Raw genomic sequence first — 13,011 nt, 5'->3', positions numbered from 1 at the left:
ACCATAAAAATAGTGGATGTAGTCACCATGATTTTGAAGCCTTGACATTGCCATTTTGGCCATCGCCATTTGTTTTTTCGTTGTTTGCATCATCTTGGTTGTTGTAACTAGTGCATGGGCAGAATGTATTGGGAGCCTGAAGGACACTATGTTATCATCTAGCTAACAAGCTTGCTTACTAAGGGGCACCTGTCACTCCTGACAGTCTATTTTAGTCTAAACCATAGACTGTATAAAGGTCCAACGGAACACTAACGAGGCATTTTTAAGTGGCCAAAATGTTACAATGAAACTTGACCGAGCTGCTGCTTCTTAAGAGAAGTTTGGATGATTATTTTAGTATTGTTTTGACAGCAGAACAGAAATGTGTAAAACAATCATAAATGAAAGCTTGTTGTAGCTTGTCAAATTACTTTAAAATCAATATATCATGAGCTGGTGTGGAGATGAGAATAATTTGTATAAGGAGAAACAAGTAATTCATTACTTTTAAATGTAACACAAATATGTAAATACAGTCATGGAAAAAATTATTAGACCACCCCTTTTTCTTTTATTTCCTGTTTATTTTAATGTCTGGTACAACTAAAGGTACATTTGTTTGGACAACTATAATGATAACAACAAAAATAGGTCATAAGAGTTTAATTTAGACAATCTAGACAATTTCCAGGGTTTTCTTCATAATAACCAAAATCATTATCAGGAAAACCATGGAAAATGTACCTTTAGTTGTACCAGGCATTAAAATTAACAATTAATTGAAGAAAACAAGGGCGGTCTTATAATTTTTTCCATGACTGTATATATATCAACCATAACACTGAAGTCTTTATTTCAACAAAAAGGGATAAGAGACGTTTGTAGCCACCTGCTGTTTTTACTGCATAATACAGGTTTTCAGGTGTCAAGTCCAATCCAAGATAACCCTGATGACATCACTATGACATCAGGAGTGTACCACAGCCATTTAAGTTCTATGACTTATCTTTTGTGTGAAAAATATTGAAGTGGCCCTGAAATAAAAAGTCTGATCCTCCACTGAGCCATTTAAACACTAGATGTTCAGTGTCTGAGCTGCACTATTCATGTCCAAAGCCTCGGTGGCTCAGCTGGCTGCTCTCTGGAGACTCAAACAGGATCCTACAGCCTGACTGAACCTTTGTGACACCAGACGTGAGTTTACCTTCTGAATGCAGATCTCTCTGTTCTCCTGTTTCTAGGAGGCGTGGTACGAGTTCCGTGTCATGGCCGTCATGGACGACATGATCAGTGAGCCGAGTAATGTCGTAGGAGTGTCCAGCACAGGTGAGCATCAATCAACATCACACAATGAAAGCATTCTGATGGCACCATGGGACGTCACAATACCAGACATTTAGTAGACAATACCAAGACTGGTGAAATGTATTGATTCCGATACCAACGTAAACCAAAACAAAATAAGATAAATCGTTTGCCATTCTTTCTGACCAACACAGAGGCTATGAAATAGAGGTGTGAATCCCCATAGGCCCCACGATACAATTTTTATCCCGATACCTGAGTCATAATACGATATTATTGCGATTTTAAGCATTTTGCGATATGGTGAGTATTGCGATACAATATATTGGTATTTAACTGTTTAACTGCATTTTTACATCCACAAAACTAAATTCAATCTTTGTTCACAAATTGTTTTGTCAAATAAGAGAAAATTCTCAGTCTGTTCATCTCACTTCAGTCTTTTTGTAAATGAAACGTAGAAAAAGCCTAACTTTGCAGCGTGATTTCGACACGATATCCTGACGCACATGGTGCCTATAGATTCCTTAGATATTCTAGTTTCACATGATACCATTATCTTCAGTATATTCCTAAAAGAGAGCCCAGTATGGCCTCTGGAAAGACAAACTCTACTATGGTAAATGGACCTGCACTTATATAGCGCATTTCTAGTTGCTTTGCGACAACTCAAATCGATTTACACTACAGACTGCGCTCATTCACCCATTCACACACATTCATACTGGTGGCAGAGGTTGGGGTTTGGGGTTCAGTATCGTGCTCAAGGATACTTCAACACGACGGTCGGGGATCAAACCACCAACCCTCCGATCAGTGGGCACCCCGCTCTACCAACTGAGCCATAGCCGCCCCCACTATGAAATACCTGGATGACCTTTGATATTCATACACAATTTATAGAGCCTTGGTTACATCTGTAACTTTTCCCCCCAGTATCAACTTTACTAATAACATACACAAGTCAAGTAAATGGAGTCCACTTATATATGGAGTGCACTTATAATATAGTGCTTTTATCCAAAGTTTACACTACATACTGGTGGCCAAGGCTACCAGGACACATTGGTGACACCTGCCACCATTGGGAAACCATTCACACACCAATGAACGCAGCATCAGGAGCAATTAGGGGTTCAGTATCTTGCTCAAGGATACTTCGACATGTAGCTGCCATGGTCAGGGATCGAACAACCAAGATCAGTAGGCGACCGCTCTACCAACTGAGCCACAGCCGCCAAACTCTGCAATGCTGTTTAATTCCTATTGGATTATGATCAAAATTCACATTCTGCTTTTATATATTGCACAATTGAACATCAGTAAGTTACATCCTTGTATTTCATACCATCTCTGGGGATCAGGAGGAATTCATAGAACTTTAACTACATCTCTAACTCTGCAGTCCAATAACTTGTTGCTGTTGCTACCAGTATAAGCTTTTCTGATCCAACAATGTTTGGCTGACAAAACATGCATGCAGGCCGAAATTCAACTGTGTTGTTTTGTCGGGATTGGATAGAAACTGGCTGGTCTCACTACATGCTACAAATGGGAAAACTGGGCATCCCTGGTTCTCTGTGGCATCCATAGAAAAACGAGTACCTTCACCTTTTCAGACTTTAGACATCGACTTGGTACTGAAGTATCAGGTCTTGTGAAATCCCTAGTGGCCATCATTGACACAATCTGATAGAAGTACAAATATCAAATGTATGAGATATACGTTATACAGTGTATATCACATGCAAAATGAATCAGTCTGAGAGAGGAAGCAGGTCTTCTTGCTGTTTACTGCCTTGAATCCAGAGGAGCTTTTCTCATCAATGCTGGGATTCAACCCAACAACCTCTGGCGGTAACCTGCATCTCTAACCTCGGGCAGTCTTTGCAGCTCTGAGCTGTAAATGTATTGCACACGCAGCAACTCCAACTTCACATTTCGCCAACTCAGCACTATTAAATTTAAGCGCTCTTTACATGCACACTCCTTTGTAGCATCCTGAAAAGTATGACATCATCTCTCTGCCTGTCTCCCGTGGATCGCGTCGGGCTGCTGTGTGTGCGCGCGCTAAAAAAAGACTCATTAAAGCTTGTCTTTTCTTGGTCGCAGCACTGAAAGTCTGTTTTAAATGTGAAATGAAACTCCTTAAAATGCGATGTCACTCTCCTGCAGAGGTCACCGGGTGCACATCATTTGGTAAGAGCAGCTGTTGGAAGCATTTATAGACAGGGTTTTCTCAGGATCTCTGAAAGGCCTCTGCTGCCCCCTACTGGTTACACTGGAGAGCAATGCAAGTGGCAATCAAAGGCTCATATCTCTGTTGATTTGGTATTAATTCGATTTTCTCTGCATACTGTCAAACAGCATCATACTTAAAGCATGATGTGGGTACACTCCGTCCTATCAAAGATGGCAAAGGTGTTTTGTCAAGTGCCAATGTTGCTGGAGGGATAATAGTTTGCATTTTGCTGTATCATGCTTCACTGCAGCACATAAAGCACTCTAACAAGTTGATAACAAAGGTTGACACATTTTCCCCCCTGGTTCTCTCTGAGTGATTCATTAGTATGTAGGCCACTAAAACAACTCCTGCATTAATAAACTGAGGACACTTCTTAAAGTTGGTAGCTCTATAGCAGAGGTAAAGTAGCCGCAATTGGGGTGGCGAGATGATTTTTGGGGGTCGCCAAATCATTTTGGAAGTCAGCTCTGTCTCCACTGTGTTAAAGTGTTCATGTGTTAAAGTGTTTTAGTGTTTTTGGTCATTTAATGGGTTTTTAAAAATCATTTTGTGGTCAATTTGTGTCTGTTTTGGTCATTTTGTTTCCTTGTTTTGGTAATTTTGTGTCTTTTTTGGTCATTTTGTGTCTTTTTTAGATCATTTTGTGGTCAATTTGTGTCTTTTTTTGGCCATTTTGTTTCCTTGTTTTGGTCATTTTGTGCCTTTTTTTGGTCATTTTTTGTCTTTTTTAGTCATTTTGTGTCTTTTCTGGTCATTTTGTCTTTTTTTGGTCATTTTTTGTCTTTTTTCAGTCGGTTTGTGTCTTTTTTTAGATCATTTTGTGGTCAATTTGTGTCTTTTTTGGTCATTTTGTGTCTTTTTTGGTCAATTTGTGTCTTTTTTGGTCATTTTGTCTTTTCTGGTCATTTTGTTTCTTTTTTTGGTCATTTTGTGTCTTTTTTTAGTCATTTTGTGTCTTTTTGATCAATTTGTGTCTTTTTGTGGTCATTTTTTTGTCATTTTAGTGGTCAATTTGAGTCCTTTTTTGCTTAATTTTGTGTAATTTTTTGGTCATTTTGTGTCTGGCTGGGTTTTCATTATCATTATGATTTTGTTAATGCACGACTTTGCCAGTCGCATTTATCTCTGAGTGTAACTAGCTGGAGAATGCAGCCAGTCATGTTGAACAGAGCGTCAGAAAATAATGAAGAAACACAGCACTACAATGTGGTGCAGTGCTGAATCTGAGATTTAAACTAGAAAAGAGCACTCAGTAGAGGTCAGCAGCTCTGATCCATCTAAAACTCTGTTAAAAAAACAAGCCTTTAAAAATCTGGCAGACAGACCTGACAAATGTCTGATATCTAGACATTTTCCATGGTTTTCTTGATAATAATTAAAATTATTATCAAGAAAACCATGGAAAAAGTCTACATATCAGCTCTTAAATTAAACTCTTATCAGCTATTTTTGTTGTTATCATTATATTTTTCCAAACAAATGTACCTTTAGTTGTACCAGGCATTAAAATGAACACAAAATTGATAACAACAAGGGTGGTCTAATATTTTTTTCCATGACTGTATAATTAATATTTTGCTTAGATTAAATATATTAGATTATATTTATTATTGTTTATAAATATAGTAGTATAAAATGTTCAATGTTTCGCCCCATAATAGAGTGTAGTAGAAGGATGAAGTAGCAACAAAATGGAAATACTAAAGTAAAGAACCTTATCAGGTACATCATCAGTACATGGATTTGTTACTTTTTGCTGAGATGGACTTTTTTGTGAAGTAACAGACATTTTGTATTCAGTCGTTCAACTTTTAAATGAAAAATATCTGGATATTGATAGATTTGGGATTTTTTTTTTAACGAGGCAGGAGCATGTGTGCAACTATTAAGGATTAAGGATTTAGGATTTTTTTTATTTTAATAAATGAATGTATAATCATCAGTTCAGGGGGGATCTCTAATAGCAACCAGCTAACATGCAGCCTCTGCAGCTTTCTACACTGGGAGGTCTGAATGCAGAGAGTTTGGGGGAAAAAAGTTTACTTTCTGCAAAGTCATCATGCTGCAGAAATGCCCATTTTGGAGACACATGCATTAGTAAAGGTCAGCTCTTGCATATCTGGATCTCATTGGAAATGGCAGGACTTTTCCTTTCATCGGTCCTTCAAAGGCTCCTCTGCAGGACCCAGCAAAAGATTGCATGAAGCCTCTTTGTTTTTGCCAGGCAGGGTGGCAGCGGCTTATATGCATAACAGGCAAAACATTAGAACATCCTGATTCTGTTTCTAATACAGTGAAGTAGCTGCTTAATCAAAGCACAGTGTGTTCTTGCAGGGTGCATTTTTTCAGTGGATTCACATCTGCGTGGTAATCTCTGAGTAAATATCACCCCCTAGTTCAGAGCCAGAAAATGAATGTTGACATTAGCATTACTCTTGAGCAGTGCCATATCAGAAATCTAGTGGGCAAAGTAAAATAGTACAATTGTTTCTTATTCTGTTTGCTGCCTTTAACCCTTTGATGCACAACATGGGTCTAAAGTGACCCGACAGAGTTTTTATGTTCTATATCTTTGCAATAAATTATTTTCATCATTCAGTATTCCAGGTTTTCCTCAATTAGTTTTTTTTTGATCATCATACATCCTAATTTTATGTTTTCCTTTATTCATTTTTGAATAAAATCCCTTTTTATGTCACTACTCTTCTAATGCACAACATGGGTCAAAATCCATTTTTTTTAGCTAAGTAGCTTGCTAAGCTAACTTCTTGGCTAACTATTTAGCCAAGTAGCTTGTTAAGCTAGCCACTAATCTAACTTCTTGGCTGAGTAGTTAGCTTAGTAAGCTACTTAGCCAAGAAGTTAGCTAAGTAGTTAGCTTAGCAAGCTACTAAGCTAACTTATTGGCTGAGTAGTTAGCTTAGAAGCCTGCTAAGCTAACTACTTAGCTAACTTCTTGGCTGAGTAGTTAGCTTAGCAAGTTACTTAGCCAAGTAGTTAGCTATGTAATAATACAAAAACTTTTTTTCTTCATAAAGTATGAGAGGCAAAACGGAAATAATGATCTGTTGTTATCAAAAACAAGATATTTAAAGAATACTTGGAATATTCAATCATAAAATAAGTTGATATCAAAAGATAGAACACAGAAACACACAGCAGCATTAAATAACATGGGGAATGAATGCAGGTCATTTTTGATCCATGTTGAGCATTAGAAGGGGGTCAATATGTTGTGCATCAAAGGGTTAACCACTGCTCCTCTACGTATCTGTTTCCATCTGCAAACTGTCACTTCCCTCCTTTTCATTCTGCTGCTACTCTGTGACTCCAACCAGCTTTACATGCCTGACACTGTCCTCCTCCTCCTCGCCCCACAGACTTCTTCCCTCCCCCAGAGATGGTGGAGGAAGGTGGGCTGGCGCGGCCTGTGGTGGCTGGCATTGTGGCCACCATCTGTTTCCTGGCAGCAGCCGTCCTGTTCAGTACGATGGCTGCCTGCTTCGTCAACAAGCAGCGCAGGAGGAAGCTTAAGAGGAAAAAAGGTGAGAGGAGACTCTGACCCTGATAGCTATCTCTACGACTGCTAAGCTAATTTTTAAGTGTTGAATACATTAATGAACAGATTTATGGTTAATTAACAGAGGTGGGACCAAGTAGGGCTGGGCGATATGGACCAAAAAACCACAAGTAGTTTTATTGACACTGTTTATTTAAGTGAACATAAATACTGTATAACAGGAGTACCTTTTTTTTTTTTTTTTTAAATCCAAAGCTCCATAAAGCTCCATAGCCTATGAAATAAAATAGGCCAATATTTTTCTGAAATGAATAATTTATGTGAGAAAAGAATAACGAACATTACAAAAGAACTAAATATGACAAACCCTAGTAAGGGCAGCATTTATATATAAAGAAAGAAAAAAAATTGAACTCTCTTGATATATGCGATATGGTATAATTCCATATCACATTTAAAAATATAGCGATATATCTTTTATATCGATATATAGCCCAGCCCTAGGACCAAGTCATTGTTTTGCAAGTCACAAGTAAGTCTCAAGTCAAGTCTCTAGTCCTACAGTTTGAGTTTCAAGTCCTTTTGAGTCCTTTTAACAACAGAGTAATAATATTTACACGGATCATGAATGCTTTTAAAATCTGTATTTCTTTTTTTTTGCAAGAACATTCTTCAAACACATTTCAAAAAAGAAAACAAGTGCATAACAAGAGCAAATTGCACTATAACTAGTTCCACAGCAGTTTCTGTCCTGTCTCATCACACATTGTCTGTTTTTTTCCAGACCAATTTAGCAATGCTGCTAGCAAAGTTACTTAGCCGAGAAGCTAGCGTTAGCATTCATTCAAAACTTCCCGTTCTTTGTGCTACTTCAAATGTCGGACTAAGTCAGAAGTTGTTGCATCTCCGTCTGTAATCTTTGACACGCATGTTTTTCATACTGCAATTCGTTTTTTGTTGACCACCTCGTAGTTTTTATACCCGAACAAAACTATCTTTGGTATGATTTTTGCCAACTGACGCTGTTTTTTGACAGTTCTTCTTCATTGGTTGCCCTGCAATTTGATTGGATGGATGCTGTCGGATCAAAATAACGTTATTTGAATTTTATTGGATGGAGATGCACACATTTACACAGAGACATAGGTGTCCTTAGTAAATACAGAATAATAGAGTCAAAGCTATGATACCAAACCGCTAAACGTCTTTTTTTTATATCTATATAACGTTATATATAACTTTATTGACACGTTGCCGTGGATATGCATTGTTCTGCTTCTCTCCTGATGACGGCTCGCCTTGTTAGTGACCTGTCAATCAAAGGTAGCCCCGCCCCAAATCATACGATTCTTTATCTTCTATTTTCTTCTAAATGGGCCCATTATTTTAACTATAAACATCAAATGCCTTGAAGAAATTTTTTTTACTAGTGATTGAGACCATAGTGTTGTCCTAAAAAAAATTCTGAGGTAATAAATCAAGTGTTTTTTCATTTGTATTGAAATGAATGGACAAAAATGTTTTTGCAGCCAAACTTAGCGCCCCCTGCTGGAATTTTCGGAAGAATGCAGCTTAAGGCACTTCCTGGTTTGCCTCCCTGCTTAGACCTGGAGGTTGCCGCCTGGTCAAAAGTCATCAAATTCATGACTCGAGTCCACACCTCTGTTAATTAATTCATTTATTATATAAAAGTGAACTATTACCTTATGTTAACTAACTTGTCCATTACTATCCTGATTCAGCCTCATGCTGCTTTATGTGACTCATGTCCTCTCAGCTTTAACTACATGTTCAAACAGGAAACATCAATTTAACTGTTAGAATTGGAGTGGACGCTATAAGTGGCACTTGAGAAAGCAGCCATGTCTATAGTTATAGTCATTATATTTGATGGTTTCTGTTAAAGTGCTTTTTGCATTCTACTGTTATCCTGTGAATAAACCCTGCTCCAGGCTCCGCAGCAGCAGCAACACTGGTGTCGTCTTTGGGGAGTCAAGTTTTTATAAACCTTTTATGTAAATGTCTTGGATCAGTGTTGTTTATCATGAATACTAAAAAGACATTTTCCCCCATTATAAACATGAGGTGCTGGGACTTTGAGGCCTGCTTGAAACGGAAATGCATCGCTGAATGTGAAAACAGTTCTTTCGCCTCCTTCTATTGACCTTGCATTCATTTCCACAGCCTCTAACTGCCTCTGTTCTTTACTCATCACGCTCACTCTGAAACAGGAGACACAGCTCTGCAGCTATTACCATACAAACATACTTACAAAGTACACGAACAGTGAAATACAACTCCCAATTCAGTTCAGAGTTTATATCCCCAAAACACAAAAGTTTATCAGTTTGTACAGGTTTTATTTGAACATACGTCTTGAAGGATTAGAACATTTTCCTAGAACTAGAGCCCAACTAATTACCTGGTTTGTATTGGCATAATATGTTGTCCAATATGCACCTTTATCCCTTTATGGGCGAAGAACTATATTTGGTAACTTCAGTGGATATCAATATGGGGTCCCCATGTCTCTCTGTCTGTAATATTTCGGAAAAAAAGTTGCAAATTTACTAGATTAAAGTGGCAAATCGTCAAAAAAAAAAGTTGCAGATTTATGAGATTTAAAGTGGCAAATCTGCGTGGAAAAAGTCGCAGATTTACGTGAAAAAAAGTGGGGGAAAAAGCAACCTTTTTCTTGCAGATTCACCACTTTAAATCTCATAAATCTGCACATTTTTTCTCGTAGATTTGCCACTTTAATCTCGTAAAAAAAAATTCTCAAAATATTACCCCCCTCCTCCGGGTCCGTATGTTTTTTTTACACATTCTGTCTGTTTGTAATATCCTCCAATATTCTCTAGGGATGAAATTTGGAATTTGCAAGTATTTCAATGAGTGCCCTATTAAGGGTTAAAATGATGATAAATGATGCTTGGGGTGAGAAATTGTTGTAGCTATTTATTATGTTGTATTTGTCATTATTTGTATGGTCACCAATGTCAACTTACAGTACATTCTTTTAACCCATTTAAGCCGGGAAAAGCATTACAGCATTTCTACCATTAAAACCGGGGGCGCTGTTGCGTTATTCTACCATTAAAGCCGGGAAAGCGGATACGTCGTTTTGTAGTATTTGTAGTTTTTTCCACCTATTTTCGGTCTCTTGGCCAATGAAATGCATCAGGATACATGTGGGAGTGTCGCAATGCAACATGTTGATTTAAAAAAAAAAAAAAACTTTATTGAAGGTTTGGACAAATAAACTCAACTTCTCATGAAAGCCACAGGTATAAGCTCTAAAAAATACTTTTTTGAATTTTATTTCTATCTGCTACAGAGGCTGAAAAATCTATTATTTAGAAGTTGACTCTTCTGTTGAAAATCCAGAACAACTTCAGATTTTAGGGTTGCTGTTTTTTTTTAATCGCCCAGAGGTTTTATAGACATTTTTTACAGGCGTTTTAGGCCTAAATGGGTTCATTTAGTCCTTATTTTCTCAGTTTTTTATTTATACAATTGGTTGATTAAGTAAGCAATTGTTTGCATAATGTATAATAATGTTATTTGTTCAAGAAAGCTGCCTTCTAAGTACCTTCAGAGTCCATTGAATCCAGTGGTGGAAATGCAATGGTGGAAAAAGTATTCCAATCCCTTACTTAAGAAAAAGTACTAATACATTAATGCATAATCACTTCACGACAAGTAAAAGTACTGCATTCAAAATTTACTGAAGTAAAAGTAAAAAAGTATCAAAATGTACTTGTTATGCAGAATGGACCCACTGAGATTGTTTTATATAGATATTATAAACACATTACTAGATTATTTATGTTGATGCATTTAATTAAGCAGTGTTTTAATTTTGTAAAGGTTGAGCTCATTTCACTACTTAATATACTGGTATGAGGTTTAATCTATAAAATGTCTAATCACTTTCAATTGATTGTGTTATTTATGTTAAATCTCAACTTGAAAAGTACCTAAAGCTGTCTAAAGCTAAATGTAGTGCAGTAAAACATGCAATATTTGCCTCAAAATGAAGTGAAGTATAAAGTTACAAAGTTAAATGGAAAAACTCAAATAAAGTTCATGTACCTTAAAATTGTACTTATGTGCAGTACTTAAATTTTAAGCTTTATGTTTACAACTTTTCCCACATGCCCACTTAGGAGACAGGAAGTGTATACCTTTCTACTGGCAAAGCGTATAATGACCCATTTCCCTTCTATCCAGTATCTTTGGTAGGAGTCATAATGAGACATAATCGGTGCACAGTCTGCATAAAAAAGGTTTATTTTTACTTCAGCTCAAAAATTCTCTATATCAGCTGTCACATCAGTATTCTGTGGGGTTTTTTTCTCTCAAACTACTACTACTAACACTTCAAACTGACCTTATATGACAGTAATGGTCTTCTGTCTTTCTCCCATCTTCCAGACCCCCCTCTGTCCATCACCCACTGCAGAAAAAGCATGGAAACTCCGTAAGTAACCGTTACATAACACACAACTCTGCTACACTGCACTGTGCTCTAGAGCAAACTTACAATTAGTCCTTGGAAGTCTAAAGCATTCACATTATTTAACCCTTTGGAGTTTGGGGCTATTTTGTCAGTTTTGGACTCCTTTTCATTCTGCCTGTATATAGTGTTGTTTTCAAGACAACATCACCTATGTGACCTGATTATTTTTTTGCATTTTGACTTACTGGATCAATATTTTGAACACAAAAACACAAAAAAAATACACAAAAAACACATATAAAACATGAAAAACCAACCAAAAATGCACACAAAGCACACTAAAAACATAATAAAAATACAAAAATTACAAAAAACGCACATTAAAAAAACAAAAGAACACAAAGAAATTACAAAAAACACAGATAAAAAATGCTACAAATGCTAAATGCACAAAGCTAAATTAGAAAAATCTCTGCAAAATAAGTAAAACCATGTTAATACACTTTGAGGTGTTTTTTTTTTTTTTACCTTTGCTAAAAAGGGTTGATGCATTAAATTGGACATGGAAACTTCTGGAAAAGCCAAAACTTGGTGTTATTCTATTCTGCAAAGCAAAGCAAATACTTTATTTCTACAAAGTGAGATTTGTACAGTAGGCCTACATATGAAACACGGTAAGTAAAACTGCAGAATCACAACAGTAAAATGATTAATATTATTTAGTTAGATTAAAGCAACTACTAAACAGAGAGCAAACAAAATCACAAAATAAGCATCTCCATGGGGTCGATTGAGAATTCGTCCATGGGATTTTTACATTTGATTTTGGATCACTGTAGAAAATAATCTCTTCAAGGACTGATTCCTGTGGCGCCCTATTCACTTGATATAACAAAATGTAAAATTATATAAATCCTGTTGATATTTAAATGACAGCTTCACATTATTATGTCATAATGTCAGTTCTGAATGTTTATTGTGTTTCTAGAAGCAAAGCTAGTTAGCACTGTAGCTGCACGAGTACCAGAGCTCTGTGTGTGTGTGTGTGTGTGTTGTGGTTGGAACGATATAATTAAGCAATGGATGTATTTAACACTGGATGATGCATTGAAACTGCTAATTGAAACGTCTAAAAGGAAGATTATCTCAGGGCCAAAAGCTTTTTCTATTTCACAACATACTGTATGAGAGCTGCTGAAGGCTACAAAACAGCAAATAACTTAACTTGAAGCTTTTTTTGCTTTGGTTAGAACTAAATCTTTCTCATAAGTGATCATTTAAATGTGAAATACTCTAAGAAGACTCAAACATTTGTACAGGAGTGAACAGACTGTGGCAGTTAGCTTGGATATGTCATATTTTTTATTTAAAACTCTTAACGTTTATGTAGAATACAGAGAAAATTGCCCTTTTTCATGTTACTAAAACATAAACCTCAATCATAACCAAAGAGGACGTAGACAACCAAGAAACAATGACGATGAAGAAAATCTTGAA

The 13,011-nt window shown here is 36.6% G+C and overlaps 1 protein-coding gene across 1 annotated transcript in view; it reads left to right on the top strand.

Annotated features, from left to right (window-relative positions):
• The window catches only part of LOC131987140 (protein turtle homolog B-like), a 175,897-nt gene that overhangs the window by 138,070 nt on the left and 24,816 nt on the right, over window positions 1-13,011 (top strand). The window contains exons 15-17 of the mRNA XM_059352310.1: window positions 1,224-1,308; window positions 6,913-7,077; window positions 11,490-11,535. Coding sequence (XP_059208293.1) covers window positions 1,224-1,308; window positions 6,913-7,077; window positions 11,490-11,535 — 296 coding nt within the window. The remainder of the gene's footprint in view (window positions 1-1,223; window positions 1,309-6,912; window positions 7,078-11,489; window positions 11,536-13,011) is intronic.

This window comes from Centropristis striata, chromosome 15 (genome assembly GCF_030273125.1).
Source record: "Centropristis striata isolate RG_2023a ecotype Rhode Island chromosome 15, C.striata_1.0, whole genome shotgun sequence".
Classification (NCBI taxonomy): Eukaryota; Metazoa; Chordata; class Actinopteri; order Perciformes; family Serranidae; genus Centropristis; species Centropristis striata.
The sequence above is the reverse complement of the archived record's forward strand: the minus strand, read 5'-3'. Positions and strand labels throughout refer to the sequence as shown.